Below are 22,402 nucleotides of genomic sequence, written 5' to 3' on the forward strand. Positions count from 1 at the left end.
CTTCTTCTTCTTCTTCTTCTTCTTCTTCTTCTTCTTCTTCAAGTAGCAAAGAAAGCAAATAAATAGAAAGCTCCCACCTTCAGCTGTCCCTTACAACACACACACACACACTCATATCGTCACATGCACACTGAGGTAACCGTTGTGAAAAATATACAAAAAAATGCCCTTTTCCTGTTTCATACAATGAAGCAGGCGTCGGACGCAGTCACACTTGAGGGCAGCTGGGGGCTGAAATAAAGCTCTTGTTGCTAAATTAACAAATTTATGTGCCATACTTTGGCAAGTTCTTTTCAAACCCTTTTTAACCTGCTATACTGGTTTTTAAAATTTAAATAGATAAAACCCTGAAGAGTGGACGCCCCTGCTTCGCCAGGTCAGAGGTCGCAGGACAGATAGAGGCGCAGAGAGAGTGACTATCGACAGAGAAATGGCCACAGAGAGAAACAAAATCAACAGAAACAGTCTTTTACATTGACTTCACCCTGTCAGTGTAACCAGTCATTCCACTTATTGCTTTTAAAGACAACAAAAGTAGCTATAATAAATTAAGGAGGTTATACAACAACTAATTAATCCAAAAAAAACAAAACAAAGACATTTGAAAATAAAGACCAAAACAATACGACAACAATAATGATAATAGCATTATATTAATTACATTAAGTCCTGGGTAGTTGATTGTCTCTTAGTCTAATAAACGCTGAAACTGCGAAGTAGTCATGGGACAGTGTCTGTTGTAGCCCTGAGTACAAGAGTCCCTGATAGGTTGAAAACCCGGCGTGCTCATGATGTCACTCCTATTTAATTATTTACAGCTGTTGCTCTCGGCAACCTCGTCCACTTTGAGCCACGCAGTCTCTGCTCCGTGTCCGTTGGCTTCAAAGGTCATTTAAGCGTGATCCTCCGACTCCTGCTTGACGGTGACGTTGGCAGGAAGTGGCAGGATGGGGCTGCTGCGCCGTATCTTGATGACCGACGTCTCATTCGGGGACTCGTATGCCCCGTAACCCGCTGACAGAAGCTCGCCGGCGTCGCCCTTGTGGCGGGGATGAAAGTGGGAGGACTTGAGGTCGCTCTCCCCCCACAGCATCCCCAGGACCTGCTTCTCCAGCATGGCCTCCACCTCCACGCCACCCTGCAGCAGCTCCAGCTGCTCGGCGTGCTCGCTGATGTCGAAGCGCTCGATCTCCTCGTTAGCGCGATGCACCTCCTCCAAGGCGGCCTGACTGGAGACGGCTGGACTGCCGGTGCCGGAGCTGACTGCCAGGCAGTAGCCCTTCAGGTGCAGTCGCAGGCTGCACAGGTGGATGTAGTGGCGGTGGCAGTGGGGGCATTTGTGTGGACGGTCGCGGGAGTGCAGGCGCTTGTGCAGCTTGAGGTGGACAAACTGGGTGAACTTGGCCGGGCAGAGTTTGCAGTGGTAGGGCTTCTCCCCTGAGTGGAGGCGGAGGTGAGTTTTCAGGTTGCTGGTGCTGCTGAAGCGCTTGTGACAAACCTGGATGAGGAGAAAATGATGTCAGCAACAACTTACTGCCACAACTGGTTTTCAGGAAATCAACACAATGAAAGTACATCATCTTTGGCTTCGTTTCTCACCTGGCACTCATGCGGCTTCTCCCCGGTGTGGACCAGGAAGTGTTTCTGCAGGTGAGCCAGCTGCGTGAAGCCTTTGTTACAGGTCTGACACTTGAAGGGTCGCTCTCCGCTGTGGACACGAAGATGAACCTGAGACGATGGAGAAGAGGAAGAAGAAGATGGTCAGATAATGCAACTATAACAGAAACCAGCAAAGTTTTAAAAACACTATGAACTTGATTATGTTTGTTCAGTTTGTGTAATTAGCTTCCTGTACAACTCTTTTAAGTGCTGCAAACCTGCTCTGCAGCCTATGAATCACTCTGCAGTCCTCACAGTACAAAGGACAGGATTGATAATAAGGCAGTAAATCACACAGGCAGACATTTTTGAAAGCCAGACGCAGAACACGGTGGTTGGAGCCTCACCTTCAGGTTTGACAGCTGTCCAAAAGTCTTGCTGCACACGTTGCACTCGTACTTGATTTTGCCGTTCTGCTTCTTCAGCGGGTACGGCAGCGCTTTGTAGCCGGCTGAGCCAACACCTCGCTTCATTTTGGTCAAGTTGATGGCCTCCTCGTCGTGGCGATGCTCACTGGCGCTGCCCAGCAGGGCTGAGGTAGGCTTGGTAGGCATCCGCTCGCTGGGGGGCGCCGTGCCTGCTGTCGGGGAGCCGCTGGATGGGGCGTGGGCTGGTTCGTGTAGGTGAGGGTGCCCCGGGTAAGGGTGGTGGGGCCCTGCTTTGTCCTTCAGAGAGGTGGCGGATGAGAAGGCACTGGTGGGCCCGGGGAGGAGGAAGTCTCTGTGTGCAGAAATGGAGGAGGGGTGGATGGGTTCGTGCATCAGGAAGCGCCTCCCTGCTGTGTCGGAGGGCAGGAGGGGCACATGAGTGGGCAGCAGGCTGCTGTAGAGGGAGTACATCCGGGGGAGGATCCCTCCTACTGTGGGGACACCACCGCCGGACAGAGGGTAGTGATGGGGCAGGAGGTATCGTGGGTAGGGGGTTCCTGGAGGGTAAAAGGATGAGGAGAGCGGGGCTGAAGGTGGGGAGTAACCAGGGTAGGAGCCCAGTCCAGGGGAGTAGAAAGAAGCTGGGGAAGGCACCGCACCCGAGGGACTCCCCTGAGGGCTGCTGTCCGGGCTGCTCCTCGCTGACGGGCTAGGTGTCGCCGAGGATTGGTTGCCAGGGGAACGGGTTGCAGGGTAACCCAGCTGGCCAGGTTTGTGGCTCAGGAAGTCTTCAGGGATGTGAGGGTGGCCCCTGAAAGCCGGGTAGAGGGCGCGGGGGTACAGGGGGCGCTCGGGGCTGTCGGCACAGCTCGGGCGGGTGGGCAGCGGCCGGCTGGGCTCCCTCTTGGCGGACGAGGAGGCCGAGGTGCTGTTGGTGCCGCGCAGGATGGACAGGACGCTGTGCTCCCTCCTGGGGGGAGTGGGCGTCACTGCGGCGGGGGACGGACTGGAGGCTTTGACCAAATGCTCGTCACTGCTCACCTGCTGCTGCTTGACCTCCAGGAGCGATTGCTCTGAGGAGACACACAGAAAGAAAGGAGGTCAGTGGGAGTTCACCAGATCAAGATAATGTCCTCCTGCTTCCCCTCAGGGCCCATGAAATATCTTCTTTTAATTTGTAAAGTAAAGGAAGTTGCCATCACGACTTCTTCTGAACAATAAAAATACTCAAATCTCATTTAAAACCGATGGATAAACATCTGCCGGTCACAAAGTTGTCTTCAGCACATCTGTATGTGTGTGAGTTTGTGTGTCACAGGGTTCGGGTAAAGCAACTCAGGCGGCCAATTAAGGTGACAGATTTGACGAACGAGCGTGAGGGGAGAGGGGGGCGGCGGCAAGACACAGGAAGTGAGGCGTGACAGCTGCCTTCGGGCGCTGTGGGTGTGTGTGTTTGCGTGTGTGTGTGTGTGTGTGTGTCTATAAAATCAAGATAAAATCAAAATGGTGGCAGACAGACAGGACTGATGGAAGGTTTCCTGCCAAAGATCCTGTGAAGAACACACACACACACACACACACACACACACACACACACACACACACAATGCGACAAGCAACACACACCCACACAGGCGCCTGCAGACAAAGGCTCCTGTCTGATTGTTGACTCTTCCTCTTTTAGTAAAAACACACACGCACACACACGTTTGATCAAGCTCCAACTCTCCTGATTTTCTCGGGCCATTCACTATTGTTTCCGGGTCAAAAGGTTAAATCTGAGAGTTTCCTCCTAAGTCACTCGCACCTACTGTCTCCTGCGCATGATGAAAGAGCGGATTAGGAGGCGCTCTCACACACACAGACACACACTCTCTCTAAAAGCCCCTGGACGTCAGCGAGCGGCACATCTCGGCTGTTAAATGGCCGCGGTCGGGCCCTTAAAAAGCCGCCATCTATTATCTATAAGCTCATTTACTGCCCGGTCAACTTTTTACCGTGAGGTCGCCCAGAGGGGAGAGTGTGTGTGTGTGTGTGTGTGTGTGTGTGTGTGTGTGTGTGTGTGTCTGTGTGAGAAGATGAAGGGTGTCAGAGTTAATCCTGAGTAGTAGCACTGGTGAAATTTGCTCGACTCCCCCCCTCGCACACACACACACACACACACACAGTCAGTGACCCTTGCGTCAGTGCTATGGCAGCAGTGTAAACGTTGAGGTTATCAGTTCGCCCTTCCTCCTCCTCCTCCTCCTCCTCCTCCTCCTCTTCTTCCCTCTTTCAGAAAACAAACAGGGCGGCCATCTTGCAGATATCAATCTGTCAACACGGCCCTTCTGCCAGGAAGTTCAAGTAGTCAACAGAGGGGGTGAGGGGGGGGGGGGGGTGTGGGGGGGGGGTCTCTACCTCCACCTCCTCCACCTTCTCTCTTTTCAAGTGGCAAATATATCAGGGTGAACACACACACACACAGACACACACACACATGTGCGCGAACACACAGTGTGTGCAAGCTTTCATGTGCATGAGATGAAAAGAGTTGGTGTGAATGTGTTGGCATGTCCAGCTTATGACTGCCAGCATGTGTGTGTGTGTGTGTGTGTGCGACAAGGGAGAGTGTTTTTGTCGGCAGAGCAGAACGACACACACACACACACACACACACACACACACATGGCCAACAGGTGCTTTCGAGTGCGAACACTTAAAGAATGCTAAACGACAAAAACAGCAAGAGAGGAGGAGAGTAGAGAAAGTGAGTAGTGCACACACACACACGCACGCACACACACGCACACACACACACACACACGCACACACACACCCACACCCACACACTTTTTTAACCAGTTAGATGTGAATTAAATTAATTTGAAGCAGCTGTGGCAGCTTAAAAAAGTTATCCACAGTATCACTAAGAATCATTTATAGCCGTTTGCAAATGTACAAAAACATGGAGCTAATTTGCTTATTTAGTATTTTATGATAATTTGAGTTTAAAAAGTTTAAACTCCATTTTAAAAGCGTTTTCTTTTCCCCGTGTAGCACAGGATTGATCAGAGTAGCTTCACCTTTCGCCCTCGGAGTTTCACTTCAACGTTTCTTAGACAGAGAGTCTGTGGTTTTCTTGGTTTTACTCAGTTGATTCAGATGATTTCAGGCTTTCTTCTGCAGAGCTTCAAACTTACGTGCGTCTCAAGTTACAAAACTTTAAAGTTTCTTCTCATTTCGGGAAAAATTAAAAGAATAAAAGTCTGTAGCATCAAAAGACAGAACTTTGGGAGCAGGTAAGTTTTTCTGCTGCAGGTAAAAATCTGTATTCAAGTCACCAGCAGGTCAACAGGAGCCAACACACACACACACATACTGGGGGGGGGGGCTACCCCCTGCCTCTGTTCCCCAGGTCATGCGCATTTTTCCCTGGGCAGTGGAGTCGCAGAGGCTGAGTCCTCTGGTTCCTCTGCCACCTTCTCTCTCTCTCTCTCTCTCTCTCTCTCTCTCTCTCTCTAGTTTCCCTCTTAGTCGCTCGCTCTTTGATCACTCGGCTAAAGTGGATGAGTGCACTTAGTCGGGCTGCGTCATGAATGTGTGTGTGTGTGTGTGTGTGTGTGTGTGCGTGTGTGAGACAATGGATTTCAGTGTCGAATATCCAAATTTGTGCCTTATTTCGTTCCTGCTAAACAAAGAAAATGTGACTTTAACTCACTTATGACCAAAGAAGAGTAAAATAAAATGATCCAGTTCTGTTTAAAGACACTTTAACTAGTCTTTATAAAGTTCTTTGTGAGGACGGAGAAATGTGACGACTACTTTCACACATTTTTCTCATAGAAAGGTCAACGAAGACAAACACACACACACACACACACACTCCTGCAGACACACACTGTCTGGTTCTTTTATTGAGGTTGGGCAAGATGTTGTGTGTGTGTGTGTGTGTGTGTGTGTGTGTGTGTGTGTGTGTGAGCTTTCATGTTAAAAGCGGGTCTTTAAGTGTGTAAGACTGTGGCATTAGGGGCCATATCCCCCTGTCTGTGTAATTACACTGTCACACACACACAGACACACACAGAAAAGTACAACGATGGCACTGACAGAGATGAAAGCTTGTCGGTTGTGTACTTTCGTGTGTGTGTGTCTGTGTGCGTGTGTGCGTGTGTGTGAGATAATGACAGGCTAACGTTCAGAGAGGAAGGAGACGCGGCTACACTCAAACACACCGTTACGCATTAACAGTGGCGACAGGACACACTCAAGACACACACACACACACACACACACGTATTGATTTTAAGTTTTTTTTATCTCAGCAGCTTCACACGTCCAATAAAAAAACCCTGCTCTTTCACAATAAAAGCCTGCTGACTGGTGCAAGTGTTACAAACTGACCCCTGGTGTAGTCTGATTCTCTGTCTGATCTGTTTCTTGCAGTAAAAGTCGTTGTTGTCCATCATTAAACAAACTTACTGAGTTTCAGCATCATCAGCTCTCCGGACGGCGGGTAGTTGAGGCGCCGGGCGAAGTCGTGGCAGTACCAGACCAGCAGCTCAGCGCCGGCGGGGATGGGCTTCACCGTGTAGAAGTAAATCTCCATGCCGTTCTGACACGCCGCCAGATTCTGCTCCGCCGCCGAGTGGGCGGGGTTCACGTAGCGCATCCAGTTAGAGCGAGTCTCGTCCAGGCCGTCCACGAAGTGATGGAACTCCCTGTCTGCGTAGATCTGAGCGAGAAGGAGAGGAAGTATTAAACATTCATTCATAAATAAATAGAATATGTTTAAATGGCAGAATTAAGCATTGTTTTTAATTTTGCTCTGCATTTTGTAGGTTTTTCTTTCCTTGTTCCTTCTGTATTTCTGAGAAGAGTTATAATACTTAACAAAATAAATGTGTTAATTCGTTCAAAATAAAAGTAATTCATTTAAATCAGTAAAATTATTTTTCCCTCCTTTTAATAACTTTGCTAAAAATAAAAGACTGAAATTAAAATTTTACGATAACAACTCTTTAAAATAAAATAAATAGTTTCTAAATTAAATAAAGTGCAACTAAGTAAAGAATCAACCGAATATTAGAAAATAAACCAAAAAAACACTGAAAAAATTAAAATTAAATTTGAAATGTTAATGAAATGAGTCAGGATGTAAATAAGTAACTCACATAATAAAAAGTAATAAATTAATTGAGTGACTGACAGGTTAAGTCACTGTTAGAATATAAATTACACGTCATCCAGTCATTTGACTTTTTCTCTCCCTCTCTTCACCTTCATCTCCCTCTCTTCACACGGAGTGACGAAGAGGAGGAGGAGGAGGACCTCTTTTATATTGAGAGTAAGATAGACGGAGGAACTCTTTCTCTGCTTCTCTCTCACACACACACACACACACACACACACACACACACACACACACACACACACACCCACAGTGGAGGCGGTGGTCACGTCTGTGGCTTGTGAGCTCGTGCACTCTCACTGTCAGTTACCGGTAGTGACGGGGTGTGTTCTGCTGAGCGCTGAGTGTGTGTCGACTGACAGGAACCACAGGGTGACATGTTATTTGTGTGACGATGACATCACATCCTCGTCTCTCGCAAGCCCAGTTTCCTGTTCCACTGACGTCACAGGAAGGGGTCCCTGCAGCGTCCGAGGAAGTGTGTGTGTGTGTGTGTGTGTGTGTGTGCGTGTCTGTATGAGTGTGTGTTTTTTCCGTGTGTGTACTCACTCTCCAGAAGTACTTCCGGTTGGCGTCTCGGGGAACACTGTCGGCTGTGTAGATTTCTCCCACCAGGGGGCCGAAGCGAGTTCCTTTGGGGATGTACTCCCTGCTGCACACGCCGACCACCTGCACGAAGACACACAAACACACACACACACAGGAAGGTCACACAAAATGGTCTTTGAAGTAGATTGTTTGTGATGTTTTGTGTGTGAAGATCTTTACGTCTTTACTTTCAGCGTCTCAACAGGAAATTTGTTCATGTGTTCACGTGTTCACGTGTTCATGTGCAGATCCATCACGCATCATTAAATCTAATTAAGTCTTATTGTACGAACAAATATGAACAAATTCCGACTCAAAGACTCATTTATCAAACCCTGACGATGATTAATGACGCCACTTCATGCTTCAGTTCGTTAAAGGAGTGTGTGTGTGCGTGTGCGTGTGCGTGTGCGTGTGTCTCTCTCTCTCGTCACACCTCCACTCGTCGCCACATCAAACCACAACCGCCGCCACTACACACACACTTCACTGAGGAAACATCCTGATACTCAGGAGGAAAAAACCTTTTGTTTCGTCTTTTTGTTTCTCGTCTGATTCCATCAAAGGAGATAAAGAGCGGGAGGAGGAGGAGGAGGAGGAGGAGGAGGAGGAGGAGGAGGAGGAGAGAAGTGAGGGATTATGTGGCGGCTGGATGTCAGACTCCAGCCGTGGACGGCAGAGAAACGCACTCACACACATTTTCTTCATGCACACACCCACACAAACAAATGTCTTTCCCAAACCCCCTCGTTCCCTGGTGACGTGGGAAATCCCCCTTTCCCTAATTCCTGCCATAGACGCAGACATGACTGTGTGTGTGTGTGTGTGTGTGTGTGTGTGTGTGTGTGTGTCCCTTTTTGACGTATTAACAGGCTCTTCTTGTCTTTTCTTCCTTTTCAACCAAAACTCAATGTTCTTTGATCAGAGCGACACGTCTCTGTTCCTCAGCCTTTCCCTTCTTCCTCTCTCTCTCCCTCCGTCCAGATAAACGTTAGCTGATAGCGCATCAGCGTGTAAACAAAACCCGCTCGTCTTCTCTCTCTCTTCCTCTCTCTCTCTCTCTCTCTCTCTCTCCTTCTCTCCGCAGATAAGCCCCTGATTAGAAAATCTATGCGATCACGCTGCTTTTGCAAAGAGACCGTCAAAAATTGTCGAAGTTGCGACAAGTTGACCTTTGGAGGTCGCGCACTTTCCAGTTCAAGCCGCCCCGAAGCGCAGATCCAGCCCAGCAGCCGACGATTTACCGACTCCGCTGGAAACTAGAGGATCGCTTTAAAGTTGTCTTTGCTCTTATTACATGACTCTTTACCGCATTTGTAAAACTGATAAATCTCGTGATCGTGTTGAAGCTGATGTCGGGAAGATGCAATCGTGAACTCGAAATCAACTCTTTCAGCTTCTCAAACACACATTTCTCAACTTTCAGACAATAAACACCTTCTGTTCAGTGGTTTCAGATCTCTTATCTGACCTTTGACATTTTGACTTTTTCCTCCCACAGTCTGATCGGTAACAAAACGTTAGAGAGAATCTGGGTTTAGACTCGAAACGTGGTTCGAAGGTTAACTAAGAAAGTTGCATGTAGGAAAATGTCATTCGTCTGTTTCTCCACAAAAATGAACCAAATTATAAAACTAAAGGTTTGATGCAGTTTCTAGCTTCAATAATTCACTTTATTTAATTTAAGACCAAAAATTTAAAACTCCAATCAATTTCATATTTTCGCATGTGAAGCTTCTAAAAGGTTAAAAGTTCACAAAGTAAAATGTGTAACTCGTCGTTCAGCAGCTCAAACATGATGAACTTAAACTGTCTGATGAGACGCCGAACTGCGCCCCCTGCCAGCCGGGGCTGGTATTGCAGGCAGTTCTGTGGAATATGACAGACACACCTATCGTCACGGCTTCAGATGATGAAAGAGTTTTAATGAATGGATACGAGCCGATGAAGACACAGTTTAAACACGCAGGACATTTCAGTTACAACGTGTTACAGAGTGTGTGTGTGTGTGTGTGAATTCTGCTTCAGGCGTTTCACACACACACACACACACACACACACACACAGTTACACACAGCTTTCGTTCTTCAATGTGTGTGTGAAGCTTTACGATGAGACACGGCCCCCTTTTCATTACATGACCTGCCTCTGACTCACGTGTGTGTGTGTGTGTGTGTGTGTGTACAGATGGTTTTCTCTGCCCGTGTGTGACGGGAGAGAAAGTTTGTATGTGCAACACTGTGTGTGTGTGTGTGTGTGTGTGTGTGTGTGCTGACTCTGACCTCCTTGCCGTCAGCTGGGTGCTTGAAGGCCAGGTTCCGGGGCAGAGAAGCCTCGGCTCTGGTCGTCGTCATCATCATGGCGTCACTGTCTGGCCCCGCCTCCCACGCCGTGTCTTTTACGATGTATGTGCACTTCTCCTCAAACTCTGTCTCCGTCCACCGAGTCATGTCTGCCTCCTCGATCTCCATGTCAACGTCTGTGTCTGTCATCGTCTCTGCTCCGTCTGAGCCCGAGCCGGCGGCGGAGGCCATCTTGGATCCGCGCTGCGAGTCGGCCTGCTCCATGGTGTGCGCCCCCTCACTGGTCAACATGGCCGAGCTATGAGAGGTCGCCTGGTCGAGAGACATGGAAACACACAGGATGGAAAGAGAGAGAGAGAGAGAGAGAGATTTAATTTATTTTTTCCAAACACTTCAAACAAGAAGGAAAGAACAGGAGAAGCAAATAAGAAAGGAAGGAAGAAAGGAAGGATGGAAGGATGAGGGAAAAAGTAGAGTAAGGACGAGAGATGAAAGCGGAGGCAGAGAGGCGGTGGAAAAAAGGATAACAAAAGTTTCACTAAAAAGAGGAGATGTGGGAGGAAGAAGATAAGAAATAAAAAAGAGGAAAGAAAGAAAGAAAGAAAGGATTAAGACAAAAAAAGATAAAGACGCAGATGAAGGGATGAATGGGGAGAAAGAGAGGAGAGGAGGAACTGTGATAATTGTGTGGTGACTCATTAGAGAGGGGGGGTCTGACTAACACTGCTGTCACACACACACACACACACACACACACACACACACACACACACACACACACACACACACAGGAAACTGCCTCTTCGACAATTTACAATTTCAGAAAACAACTTTAAAAAGAAAAAAAAACTTTCCTCTTAACGTCATTAATTTGTCTGATTTTAATTTGAATGCTTTCTTCTTGTTTTTCTTTCCCTTCTCACACGTTGCGAGAAACGAATCCGACTTTCTTCTCGTTTATCGTTCCCTTTCTTCTTCTCTCCCTTAAAACCGCGAGGAGAGATTTAAAGTGTCTCGGGCCGAGAGAGGAACTGATAGAGGAACTCAACACGTGTCCCTTTCTAATTCTGATGATCATAAGTTTATCATTTCGTTTCCTTCCTCTCCTGAAGCAAAGAAACTTTTCCTTTTGAGTATTTGATTTTATTGTGGACGTAAATACACTAAATGTACAACTTGAGGAGAGTTAGCTGGACAGCGGGGTGGATTTATTGGGATTATGAAGCCGCCGTGGCCTCAGTGTCCTCCCCCCCCCTACCCCCTCTCCCTGGGGTTGAAGACAGAGGAAGGAAATGCTGTCTGTGTCTGAATGAAGCTAAAATTGGAAGCAGAGTGGCACTGCAGCGGAACCGGCAAATCATCCCGACTCCCAGCGTGTGTGTGTGTTGGTAATGGATGGCGGTGGTTGGGAGGAGGGGGGGTGATGAGGAAGGGAGCGCCAAAACTTTTCCATTTGGGGGCCACAGCAACGCAAACAAAACTTCAAACGTGATCCCACCCAAGACAATCCCACACACACACACACACAGATATCCACACAGGGACAAACATGCTGCTCGTCCCACGCAGACGAGCGGAAAGCAGCAGATCCTCAGTGACCACACTCGGCTCTGAGAATTCTTCTGCAGCCGCAAGAAAGAAAACGATTTCACATCCAACTGGCTCCAGTCACAGTTGTCGACTTTCCTTCCATTTTCAGGGACAGAGAAATGACAGTAGAGCCGCTCGTGGTCACCGATCAGAAGCCGTTTGACAACTTTGTAATCACAGTAAAAATCCTTCTCGGGAAACAGAAAACTGATTTTAATGAGACGCGAGCTTCATTATCGCTTTAAATTAATTCAAGTGTTGTTTCTTTTGAGCTTCAGCAAAACAGACTCAAAACTCTTACTTTATTATAATTCTCCCCAAAACCTGAATTATATATTTTTTCTTTGCTTCAAATCCTTTAAAACTCATCAGAAAAGAGCAAAAACAACTCGTTAAAATTCAATTCAAATCCTGTAAAACCACTAAACTCTTTATTTTAAATGTAAAACTGTGAAAAGCAAGGAAAGAGAATTTCTCGTCATCAGAAAACACCACGAGCGGATCAACAGTTTCCATTTTCTCCAAGTTAAATTCAAACACAAATTAAGAAAACGGATCAGATCTGGGAACGTGTCTCAATATTTCACCTCGGAGAAGAACTTCTTTGCATAACAGCTGCAACCTTGAAAACTAATAGTGAAACCAAGAACCAAGACACAATTCGCCTTCTCGTTTGGAACAAGTGAAAATATAAAAGCTGAGTCTGCACACAATTCAGAGGAATTTCAAAATGAGGAGCAATTTCATAAGTCAAGAGGAAAGTCTGCTAAAGAGAAATTAATCAGAAATTTGCCCTCGGCCTCTTTCTGCATTTTAAATCCACGAGGAGAAGAAGTCCGGAAACGTTTCCCGACAAAAAGAAAACCAACTAATGTTCACACCAGAGTCCAAATGTAAAACTCCTCCGAGTCCCAAACTGAGAAAGACACAATTCAAACGCTCAAAACTCTGAGATGTTTTTTCCTCCAGTTTAAAAAATCCAAACTGGAGCGAAACACATCAGCAGCATTTTGAAAAAAAGATAATCATCATCATCATCATCGTCAAATATATACGATTTAAGTCAGAGTCCCGATAAAAACATCTTTGGATTCAAGTCAGCACCAAAAAGCAACAATAAAAATAAAAAAAAAGTGATTAAATGTTTATCCAAACTGTTTTAAACAATTCTTTTCTTTTTGTTAAGACAAATTTTAACCAAATTTCCAAATAAAAAAAAAAAAAAAATGAAAATGAGCTTTAAAAAAAACAACCAACAAATAAAAAAAAAAGCACTTTATAAATATTTTAGTCTTTAAGTGTGTTTTCCTCCGGTTGGAAACACAAGAAGTCAAACTCACCGTGTAACTTTGGTCCCATCCACACATAAGGACGATGGGTCAGATCCTCTGTGTGCGAGTGTGTGTGTCTGTGTGCAGGACAGGTGCAGTTCTCCCCCTGTGTTGTGTCCTGCTCCGAGCTCTGATACTCCACACTGTGATTGTGTCTGTTGGAGAGTGTGTGTGTGTGTGTGAGAGGGACACTGTGTGTGTGTGCTGTGTTCAAATGAATTAGAGTGGCCACGCCCCTGACTCCACCCCCCCCCCCCCCCCCCCCCCCCCCCTGGCCCTGCCCACTCCACCTCCCCTCTCTCTCTCTCTCTCTCTCTCTCTCTCTCACACACACCCCCCCACACACACACACACATAAACACACATTTCATTGCTAGGAAGCAGCAGGCGCTTTCACCTGAGGCCATGAGCTGCACACACACACACACACACACACAGACACACACACACACACACACACACACACAGAAAACAACTTATTTTCGGCATCAAAAAAATAGGTTTTCTTTCACCGATGATCATCTGTGTGTGTGTGTGTGTGTGTGTGGGGGGGGGGGGAAATGTCTGTTAGCAGCTTTAAAGGGGGTAAACAACATGCGTGTGTGTGTTTGTGTTGGGGGGGGGGGTCATTGAGTCAGTGTCACAGGATGTCCCACTCTTCCCCAGGAAAACACACACACACACACACACAGGCTGCCTGTAGGGGGCAGGACTGATCTGCCCTTGTTGCTTTCGCTGAGGAACTTTAAATGAGTCCGTCTCTCTCTCTCTCTCTTTCTCATTGTCTGTGTCTCTCGCCCTTTCCCTGTTACTCTCTCTCCTTCCCTTCTCTATCACTTTATATCTACTCTATACACCCCCCCCCCCCTCCCTCTCTCTCTCTCCCTTTCTCCTCGTTTACTTTCCTTCTCTTTAAAATGATTTCATTTCAATCTCCAACCTGCACGTTGAGTAAACACAGATTTCCAGATATTTCAGTAAAGGAATGAACTGGATTCGTCCAGAAAATAAAACCAAAACCCTTTAAAGTCATTAGCGAGTGTGAGCGACGATCATCTGGAGCGGAGGTGGAGTTAGAGTCGGTGAAAATGGTTCAGATTCATTAAAAAAAAACGCTGGTTACAGTTATTAAAAAGAGGAAAATATGAATGGTCTCCTTCACACAGAGGAGCTCTGACCTGCCGAACAAACCCTGTCTCCTCCGTGTTAGTGGACGGGGCAGCGTTGCTATCCTGGATATTTTGGCCTGATTTACTATTCAATATTTATTTTTTTAATTTCCACTTTTACTTAATTAAAAATGTTTAACTCCTGCTATTTGTATTATTACTGTTTAATTCTGCATGTTCGCCATAAACCATCCAAAGATAAGTTTTCATAAAGGACTTAATCGCGAGACAGTAAAGATTTGGACATGGATTTAAGGGGTTCGGGGGAAAACCACGACTTTAAAATAAAGTTTATTTACAGAACGCGATGTGAGATTTCTGTGTTCGGAGCCTTTCAAGTCCGGGACGTGTGACCTCATCAGATTTCTCACACATGAAAGCGAGCGACGGGTTCATTGAAATGTCAGAATGTTAAATTATAATAAGGGTTTATGTCTCAGTGGAGCTTTATTCTTTCTTTCTCTGCATTCTCCCTCTTTATTCTCCTCTACTCGTCACAACCTGCATTTTTAACATTGAAGGAAAAGTTAAATAAGTTCAGATATCAAACTTCGGCTCTCGTTCACTTTTCCTAACATAAGCTCACACGCTCACTAACACTGGAAATTCCCGTCTAATTGTCCCCCGACTGCCTCAATTTACCTCCTCCTCACTCCTCTGTCCTCCAGCCCTTTGATTTGCTCGCTGTATCTACACAAACCATTTTCCACTGATTTCTCTCTCTCTCCACTTTTTTCCATCACTTTTCTCACTCGCTTCCTCCTGCTGGTGCAAAAATAAATCCGTTCTGGAAAAAGTCCCTTTTCAGTGTTTCAGCATTTTTTTCTTTCCCGTGTGTTTCGTTAACTTAGAATGATTTATGTAAATAGGTTTGAGAATTTACAATAAAAGCAGAACCAATTAATTAATAAACATTACATTTAAATTAAACCCTGGAAGTAAAAGATAAAATAAAAATAAAATGAGTATCTGAAATAAAATCAACAACAGGATTAAACTATAGATTTGGTTTTGCTCATTTGGATTAATTCTGTCATCTGCAGCTAAATTAAAGTTTAAATAAATAAAATACATTTGAGAATTGCATTGATACAGATTTGAGGAGATGATGCAGTAACATTGATTGATTGTAAAATAGATTATCGATCAAAACAGATTGTTTAGAGTTTATTCTTATTTGGATTTGATCATGTAAATGAAAGAACTAATTTTTTTTAACATTTGGATGTTTGCATGTTCTCGACGTGACTCCTCACTTTCACGTCAACACACAGAGACGCAACATGAGAGAATCAGCTCCGTTCTGACCAACATCAGAATCAACCTCCACAAAGTCCAACGAGTCTCTGTCTGGTTGTGAGTTTGTTCTTTTCTCTAATGAAGAACAATGACCAGGAAAAGAAAACAAGCAACAGGAAGAAGAGAAGAAGAAGAAGAAGAGAGAGAGAGAGAGAGAGGGAGGGAGAGAGAGTGAGAGACAGGACCTCCCTCTCTCTCTCTCTCTGGTGACAGAGGGTCTGACCACATCACTCGCTGCCTACTGCTTCCTGCCAACGGACGACCCTGACACACACACACACACACACACACACACACACAGCTGCAGATCTGTCCCACAGCTGTCGGACATGTTGATGCTTTGCAGCCAAGCTGTTCTTCCCACTGCAAAACAACCGGAGACTTTTTAGGAACACATGCATCGGCTGATTGCAATATGTACACACACACACACACACACACACGTAGACACGCCCACCCAGTGACCACATCATCATACATGTGCAGGTACAGTGACAGTGCTTCGGAGTGGACCTGAGTCCTCCATCTTCATCAATCACACTGTGTTTATTACCTTCTCACAAATGAACTGGGGAGTGTCCGCACATTGGGCTCAGAACTTCCTCCTGGGCTTCACGGTCGAGGGAGATTCTCCAGTCAGAGCGTTCAGGGACATGACGGGGGGGCGAGGGTCCCAGCGTTCAGGGACATGACGGGGGGGGCGAGGGTCCCAGCGTTCAGGGACATGACGGGGGGGCGACGGTCGGCGTCGGCCCTTGTCGCCAAAACCTCTCCAGGCTCGTTGTCTTTCCATGTATTTTTCAGCATCTTCTACATTCATGGCTCCTCTTTTTCATCCTGAGATGTTTGTTTTATCAGCTCTCCACCCCAATGCTCACGATGAATTCTACAGATTATTTTGCATGATTTTCTCAAATTCCTTCATTTTTTACTTGTTACGATTTTGACACAAAGAAAACATGAAGCCATTTTTAAATAACTGTGGCTCGTTAAGTTTTTTATTATTCTGCAGGAACGCAGAGAAGCCATGTGAACACCTGAGAAATATCATCGTGTTTGCTTTTACCTCCTTTGACATGACGGGGGGGGGGGGGCTGTAGCTGGAGGGTATCGACAGGAGCTGGGGGGGGGGGCAGGAGGAGAGGTGTATGTAAGGGTAGTTTAACCCCCCCCCCCCACACACTGGAGTCACATTGAAATGTGTTTTTTTGTTTCTGCGGTGGCCCTGCATGCATGCCTGCAGGAGACAGAGAGGAGACACAAAAGAGGAGACCAGAGACCTCCTCGCTGTCTGTTGGTTTAACAGAGGGCCTCTATCACACACACACACACACACGCACACTCACACACACTCCTCCTGCATAAACTTTCTTCTCCGCTACGTTACAGTCAGCTGCCCTGAGTGAGAGCTTTGTGAAACACCGGCCTTGAGGATCAGAGGAGAGAGGGATGAAGGAGGAGGAGGAGGAGGAGGGTGGAGGTGAGAGAGGAGAAAGGAGGAAGGTGGATCAATGGGCTTCAGGCACTAAAGGTTTGGGATTAAACTCGTCACATTCCTTCAGTGGAGAATCCAACCTGTCGGTTTGTGTTAATGCTCTTCACAGTCTCGACCGTCACATCCACTAACTGCCCTGAACCATGTGGACGCTTCACAGTGAATCAGTTTCCCAGTTCGTCTGGATGGGGTTAAGTTCAGGGCTTGTGCCAATCGCATCTGCCTAAACTGTACCTGGGTAATTCTACGATGTAGCATTGAGATATTTTTTTTTATTACGAAGGATTTTATGATAATAATAACTTTACTGGCTTTCAAGCTACCAGATGCTGCTTCATAGAGTTAGGAGACGAGACTCAAAACTACAAATATCAAACTGCAGTTGCATGTCGCCGCTGACCAGTAATAACTAACTTCTTTGAGTCCATGTGTCCAAAAATTGGACACTTCCCCTCAAGACAGACTCAAGACATAATCTTAAAGAGGCCAAAAACATGTTAGTGAGGTCAATGTGACCTTCACCTTTGACCTTTGACCACCAAAACCCTATCAGGTAATCAGTGAGCCCCAATTAATACTTGTACCAAATTTAAAGAAATTCTCTCGAGTGGTTTTTAAGATATCGTGTTCACAACAATGGAGACGGATGGACAACCTGAACATACGATGTCTCCGGTTCCTGGCTATCGCTGACACATTATGTGTCAAAACTGAATAAAATGTAAACTGCAGATAAATAAACTCGAGATGAAAAGTTTCAAGGTGCTTTTCGTCAGTGCCTCCTCCTCTCAGGCTGGGACGGGGGATGGGGAGTAAACCAGTGTCTGAGGACCGGAGGCTCCAGGACGGAGTCACGGTGGAGGAGGTCAAACAGGTACTGGGGGGGATTTATAGGTGAGGAGGGGGGTGTTGACTCTAAGCTGGTGATGATGGATTAGAGTGTGTGTGTGGGGGGGGGGGGTGTTACGGTGTTATGGTTATGCCGGAACATTTCAAAGCTTTTGGTTAAAGTTTGGGAAGGACGGTGACTGTGACTTTTTCAATATCTCACCAAAAACCTTCCTGAATCTTTATTAAATGTTTTAAAAGACAAACCAACACAAGTCAGAGGAAGCAGGAGACGACGTCTGGTCTCCGGTGTCAAAGTGTTCGGTTCCTGAATCTAAATAATAAACTTTTAAGAACTGAAGGATTAAGGCCAATTTGTCAAATCATAAATATTTGTGCTTCTTCATACACTTCACCTTGAAGACACCAACTCAGACATCGAGTTTCCATGGATTCAGACGTCCTTTGTCCATCGCGATGTCTTAATGTCCTAAAGCAGTGTTACCTCCCACCTCCTGCACTGTGTGTGTGTTCGTTTGCGTCATGTATGTTGTTGTCCAGCTGGAACTGGACACTGACCTGTGTGCAGCCTTTTCACTGAACGGGTTTTGTCTCCGTTGTGTCTCCGATCTGGATCTGAGCAAGACGACCTGGTTAGATAACAGATGAAAACCACAACGGTTACTCCACTCTCTCGGTTTTCACACATTTTGAACTCTGGAAAAATGTCCAGAGTTTACCTTTCACGTAGAGAACGCAGAAGGAGATTCTCCCAAATCTGGAGAGAAATTCTAAAAGACAACATCAATTTCTGAACAATAAAATACACACAGGCTGCACACGAACAGACGCCTGAGAGAAAGCAGCGTCAAAGGAAAGAGAGAGTTCATCGAGATAAAGTGTTGAGATAGAGTGTGTGAAACTCTTTTCCTCCCTCTCCTCTCTCCTCTCTCCCTCTCTCCTCCTCGTCTTCCCACCGTCTTCCCCCGTCCTCTCCCTCTCTCCTCCTCGTCTTCCCCCGTCCTCTCCCCTGACGACTCCCCTCCGGTTCTCCCCCGAGTCCCAAACATTTTAATTGCAGCCCACAGGCCATTTGATGCCTCGACCAAATCACTGTGAAGAGATCAGCTATTGTCCATTTCCTTTGTGTGTGTGTGTGTGTGTGTGTGTATGAGTCTGTGTGTTACCAAATGACAGTTGTATTGTCGGTCAGTGCATGGCGGACCCTCTGTAAGAGTGTGTGTGTGTGTGTGTGTGGATTTAGGGAGTTAATCCTTGAATAGTGAAGCCATTAGGGAGAATTAGGCAGGTTAGACCCAACCATGATCCCCTCTGTGTGCATGTGTGTGCATGTGTGTGTGTGCATGTGTGTGTGTGCATGTGTGCGTATGGGAGGGGGCAGTCATGAGCGCGTGGCATGTGTCAGGGTCGAAGCTCTCAAAAAGAAAGGCTGGAGGTGCGTCGGAGATGGAGGAGGAGGAGGAGGAGGGGTGTGGTAGCCAACTCTCCTAATCTGGCCAGCCCACCCCTGCTGTGCACGCGCACACACACACACACACACACACACACAAGTGGATTTATCTGGTCACTCTCTCAACAGATGGATGCAGCAGAAAGGCCGAGGGTAAACTTGAGCAATACCCAAACCAGACAGTCACCCCCGCCCCCCCCCCCTCCATTAACCCCCCCCTCTCAGTGTCTACAGCTAATCACAGTGTCCTCAGCACGCAACCACACACACTCCTCATTAAGAGACATCTACACACACACACACACACAGACACACACACTGTATCCAGAGCTGCCATTTTAGATTCACTTCAGGTTCAAACGAGCACAGGATGTGTCCAAGACGTTGGTGTGAGAGGTGATCACAGTTAAAATTAATATTTGTACATAAATATAAGAACTTGAACCTCATCAAACCACATTTAAGTTCACTAGAACCAGACTTTTATTTGGATCTGCACCAAATTCCACATTAAATATCCATGAATGATTCTCTGAGAAATCCAGGGAAATGGTCGAGATGCTCTTTCTGTCCACGTTAGAGAACTGACTGAGTTCTTCCCTGACCCAGACGACATCCTTCCCCCCAGTTTGATGCTAATCCATCAGGTAGTTTGAGCGTAATCGTGCTAACTAACAGATAAACAGACCCCCAAAAACCAAGACAAATCATAACCTCCACCCTGTAGACAATAATAATTAAGGTTCTGGACAAGTAAAAAAAATACGACAGACACGGAAATGAGATTTTCTCCTGTGTCGGGTTTTTCTCATGGAAAACAGCTGATGTGACATTCAAGGCCCGGAGGAATCATGACCACATCCTGCAAAGTCATGTTTGACAACGTCCACTTCATGTTAATTAGTGATGTGTGTTGAGAAACTTTTGAGAAACCTCGAGACAACAGTCCAACAAGATCCCCCCCCCACACACACACACACACACACACACACACATCTGGAATAAAAATCTGATTTATCTGGATACAATAACCAAACACAGAAGAACCGTGCGGTGATTTCATGATAAATTGTCTAATTGTGGTGTTTGTCCTTCTCTTTGTCGTTCAGAGTCACGGAGCAGCCGCGTGAGTGTGTGTCACCGCTGCGAACACCATGAGAAACACTTCCAAGAAACAAACACACAACAAGAGTTAATCAACTTGAGTGAGAAGAGAAAAAAGCGAAGTGACCCAGAGGCTTCCCGCTCTCGCTCTCAGGTAGCCATTAAAAACTTCAGGATATAAACATGTTCCAGTAAAATTCCAGTAAACAGCGGAAACGTGAGTCACCACATGCAACAGCAGCATGGAGATAACACACACACACACACACACACACTCAGGCCTGATGTCACATTACCCCCTGTCCTGGTAGTTTCCATTATAACAAGCCTCAGGACAAACCGCTCTGGTACAACTATGATACTTTAAAACTCACAGTGTGTCTGAGGTCGAGAAAAATCTAAATTAATAGTGACTTCATCATTCTCGAGTTGTTTCTATCTTCTGCTCCATCACTTTAATACTTTAGTATTTGTAATACTCCTAAGAACACTGATGTGAATTCATATAGTGACTCATTGGTTTAATAATCTGAAAGTTTATCATCTGTAACTAACTTGTAATAACAGTTCAAAAGAACAGGACGAACCCAGAACACTCACCTACGGATAAGAGGATTATTTAGACATGAACATCGCAGCAGGAGATTCTCCGGCGTGTTCAGGTGAGCGATGTCCTAACGTTTCGGTTCCACTGCGGAGAGATCGCATGTTTTTGTTTAAAACCCCCAAAAACTCTCTTGACATCTTCACCAGCGTTTTTCTGCTTTTTCCTCCTGGGATATTTTCATTAATTTGTTTTTACATTTTTACATCTGTCGCTTGTTAGAAACATCATCAACGTGAATCCACAGGAGGATCGCCTGCTGCGTTCTCATCTGCTGATACGGACATTCTTCAGAGTTTTTACCAGAGGGCTGCCTGGAGAAACTCTGGAGGAACTCTGGAGGACCTCTGCAGCTTCTCACCTAAAGTTCCTCTGGAAAACGTCCACAGATGAAAACAGACACGGACCTTGACACCGACTTTCAGGGGTGAAAATGCCCGTTGGCTTTTTTTTACGTAGATTTTTAAAATAATCATTTGGCTCTATGATGAAAAACCGTCCTCCTGGCTGTTCCAGCTGTGTGGGCCAGAATGGTCCAGATGTTCCTGATAATGTTAATGATGCTTCTCTTCATTCATTTCATTATTTACACCTGTGAGTTTCCTTCTCTGACGCGTCAGATATTAAATAACACTCAAGGCACAAATTCTGTTACTTTAAAACATGAGAAATCATAAAACACACTTACAGACACACTTCAGGGGTGTCCCCCCCCCCCCCCGCCGCAGCCCCCCCCCCCGCAGCCCCCCCGCCGGCCCTCACCTGTTCCTGTGCTCGCACACCGGATCTCTGCAGAGCGCTCCTCTGTTACCAGGTCCTGGCTGTAATACTCCTATAATAACCCACCAGAGTTCCTGTCTCTGTGTGTGTCTGTGTGCGATGAAAACACAAAGTAATAACTAAATGTTCGTGTTCTTCTTCCACTCGGACCAATTAGTTCTTTCTTAACCCCGCCCCACCTCAATTCCTTCTTTACGACTTTCCTTCCTCCGTCTCCTTTCTCACTGTTTCGTCTCTTTCTTGAATTTTCTCTTCGCAGCAGAATTATTCGGTTCCATCTTTTATAATTCATGAAACATGACTTAATAAACCCCACCTCTTCAGAAATGCTTTTCATATGTGAAAGATGAACTACGGAAAACGTCCAGACCCAATTTTCTAGACATTATTATAATTTGTGTTGCTGTATAAAACAGTTTGAAGTTAATTTCTCTTGAGCAGATACACGTTTAAGAGTAAAATATATCCAGGGACGACGGCTTCTTTGCAGCGACAGCAATTGTTTTCAAAGGTTCTCATGTTATGCAACTGCAACACATGACACTGAAGAGAAGTTGCTTTGCAGTGACAGACGAGCGGCGGAGAGAAGTGTTGTTAAAGAAAAAAAGAAATGTGTATTCGGTTAATTCCTATTTGCGGATCT

At 46.0% G+C, this 22,402-nt stretch overlaps 1 protein-coding gene across 1 annotated transcript; it reads right to left on the minus strand.

Moving 5' to 3' along the window:
• Positions 1-391: 391 nt before the first annotated feature.
• On the minus strand, positions 392-13,173 carry prdm1a (PR domain containing 1a, with ZNF domain). The gene is made up of 7 exons (XM_034611955.1): positions 13,019-13,173; positions 10,068-10,400; positions 7,747-7,866; positions 6,489-6,741; positions 2,007-3,100; positions 1,600-1,728; positions 392-1,498 (listed from the first exon to the last, which is right to left on the minus strand). The coding sequence occupies exons 1-7, from the start codon at positions 13,043-13,045 to the stop codon at positions 893-895; spliced, it is 2,562 nt and encodes an 853-aa protein (XP_034467846.1). The 5' UTR covers positions 13,046-13,173; the 3' UTR covers positions 392-892.
• Positions 13,174-22,402: the final 9,229 nt, after the last annotated feature.

Source organism: Hippoglossus hippoglossus, chromosome 16, assembly GCF_009819705.1.
Source record: "Hippoglossus hippoglossus isolate fHipHip1 chromosome 16, fHipHip1.pri, whole genome shotgun sequence".
Taxonomy (NCBI): domain Eukaryota; kingdom Metazoa; phylum Chordata; class Actinopteri; order Pleuronectiformes; family Pleuronectidae; genus Hippoglossus; species Hippoglossus hippoglossus.

Bases quoted from the DNA above. Each gene is read 5' to 3' on its own strand.
- prdm1a (XM_034611955.1), bottom strand. From the start codon at position 13,045: ATGTGTGGATGGGACCAAAGTTACACG. The intron at 10,401-13,018 runs GTGAGTTTGACT...TCTCTCGACCAG, and splicing joins GATGGGACCAAAGTTACACG to GCGACCTCTCATAGCTCGGC. The intron at 1,729-2,006 runs GTGAGGCTCCAA...CCATCGTCTCAG, and splicing joins GACAGCTGTCAAACCTGAAG to GTTCATCTTCGTGTCCACAG.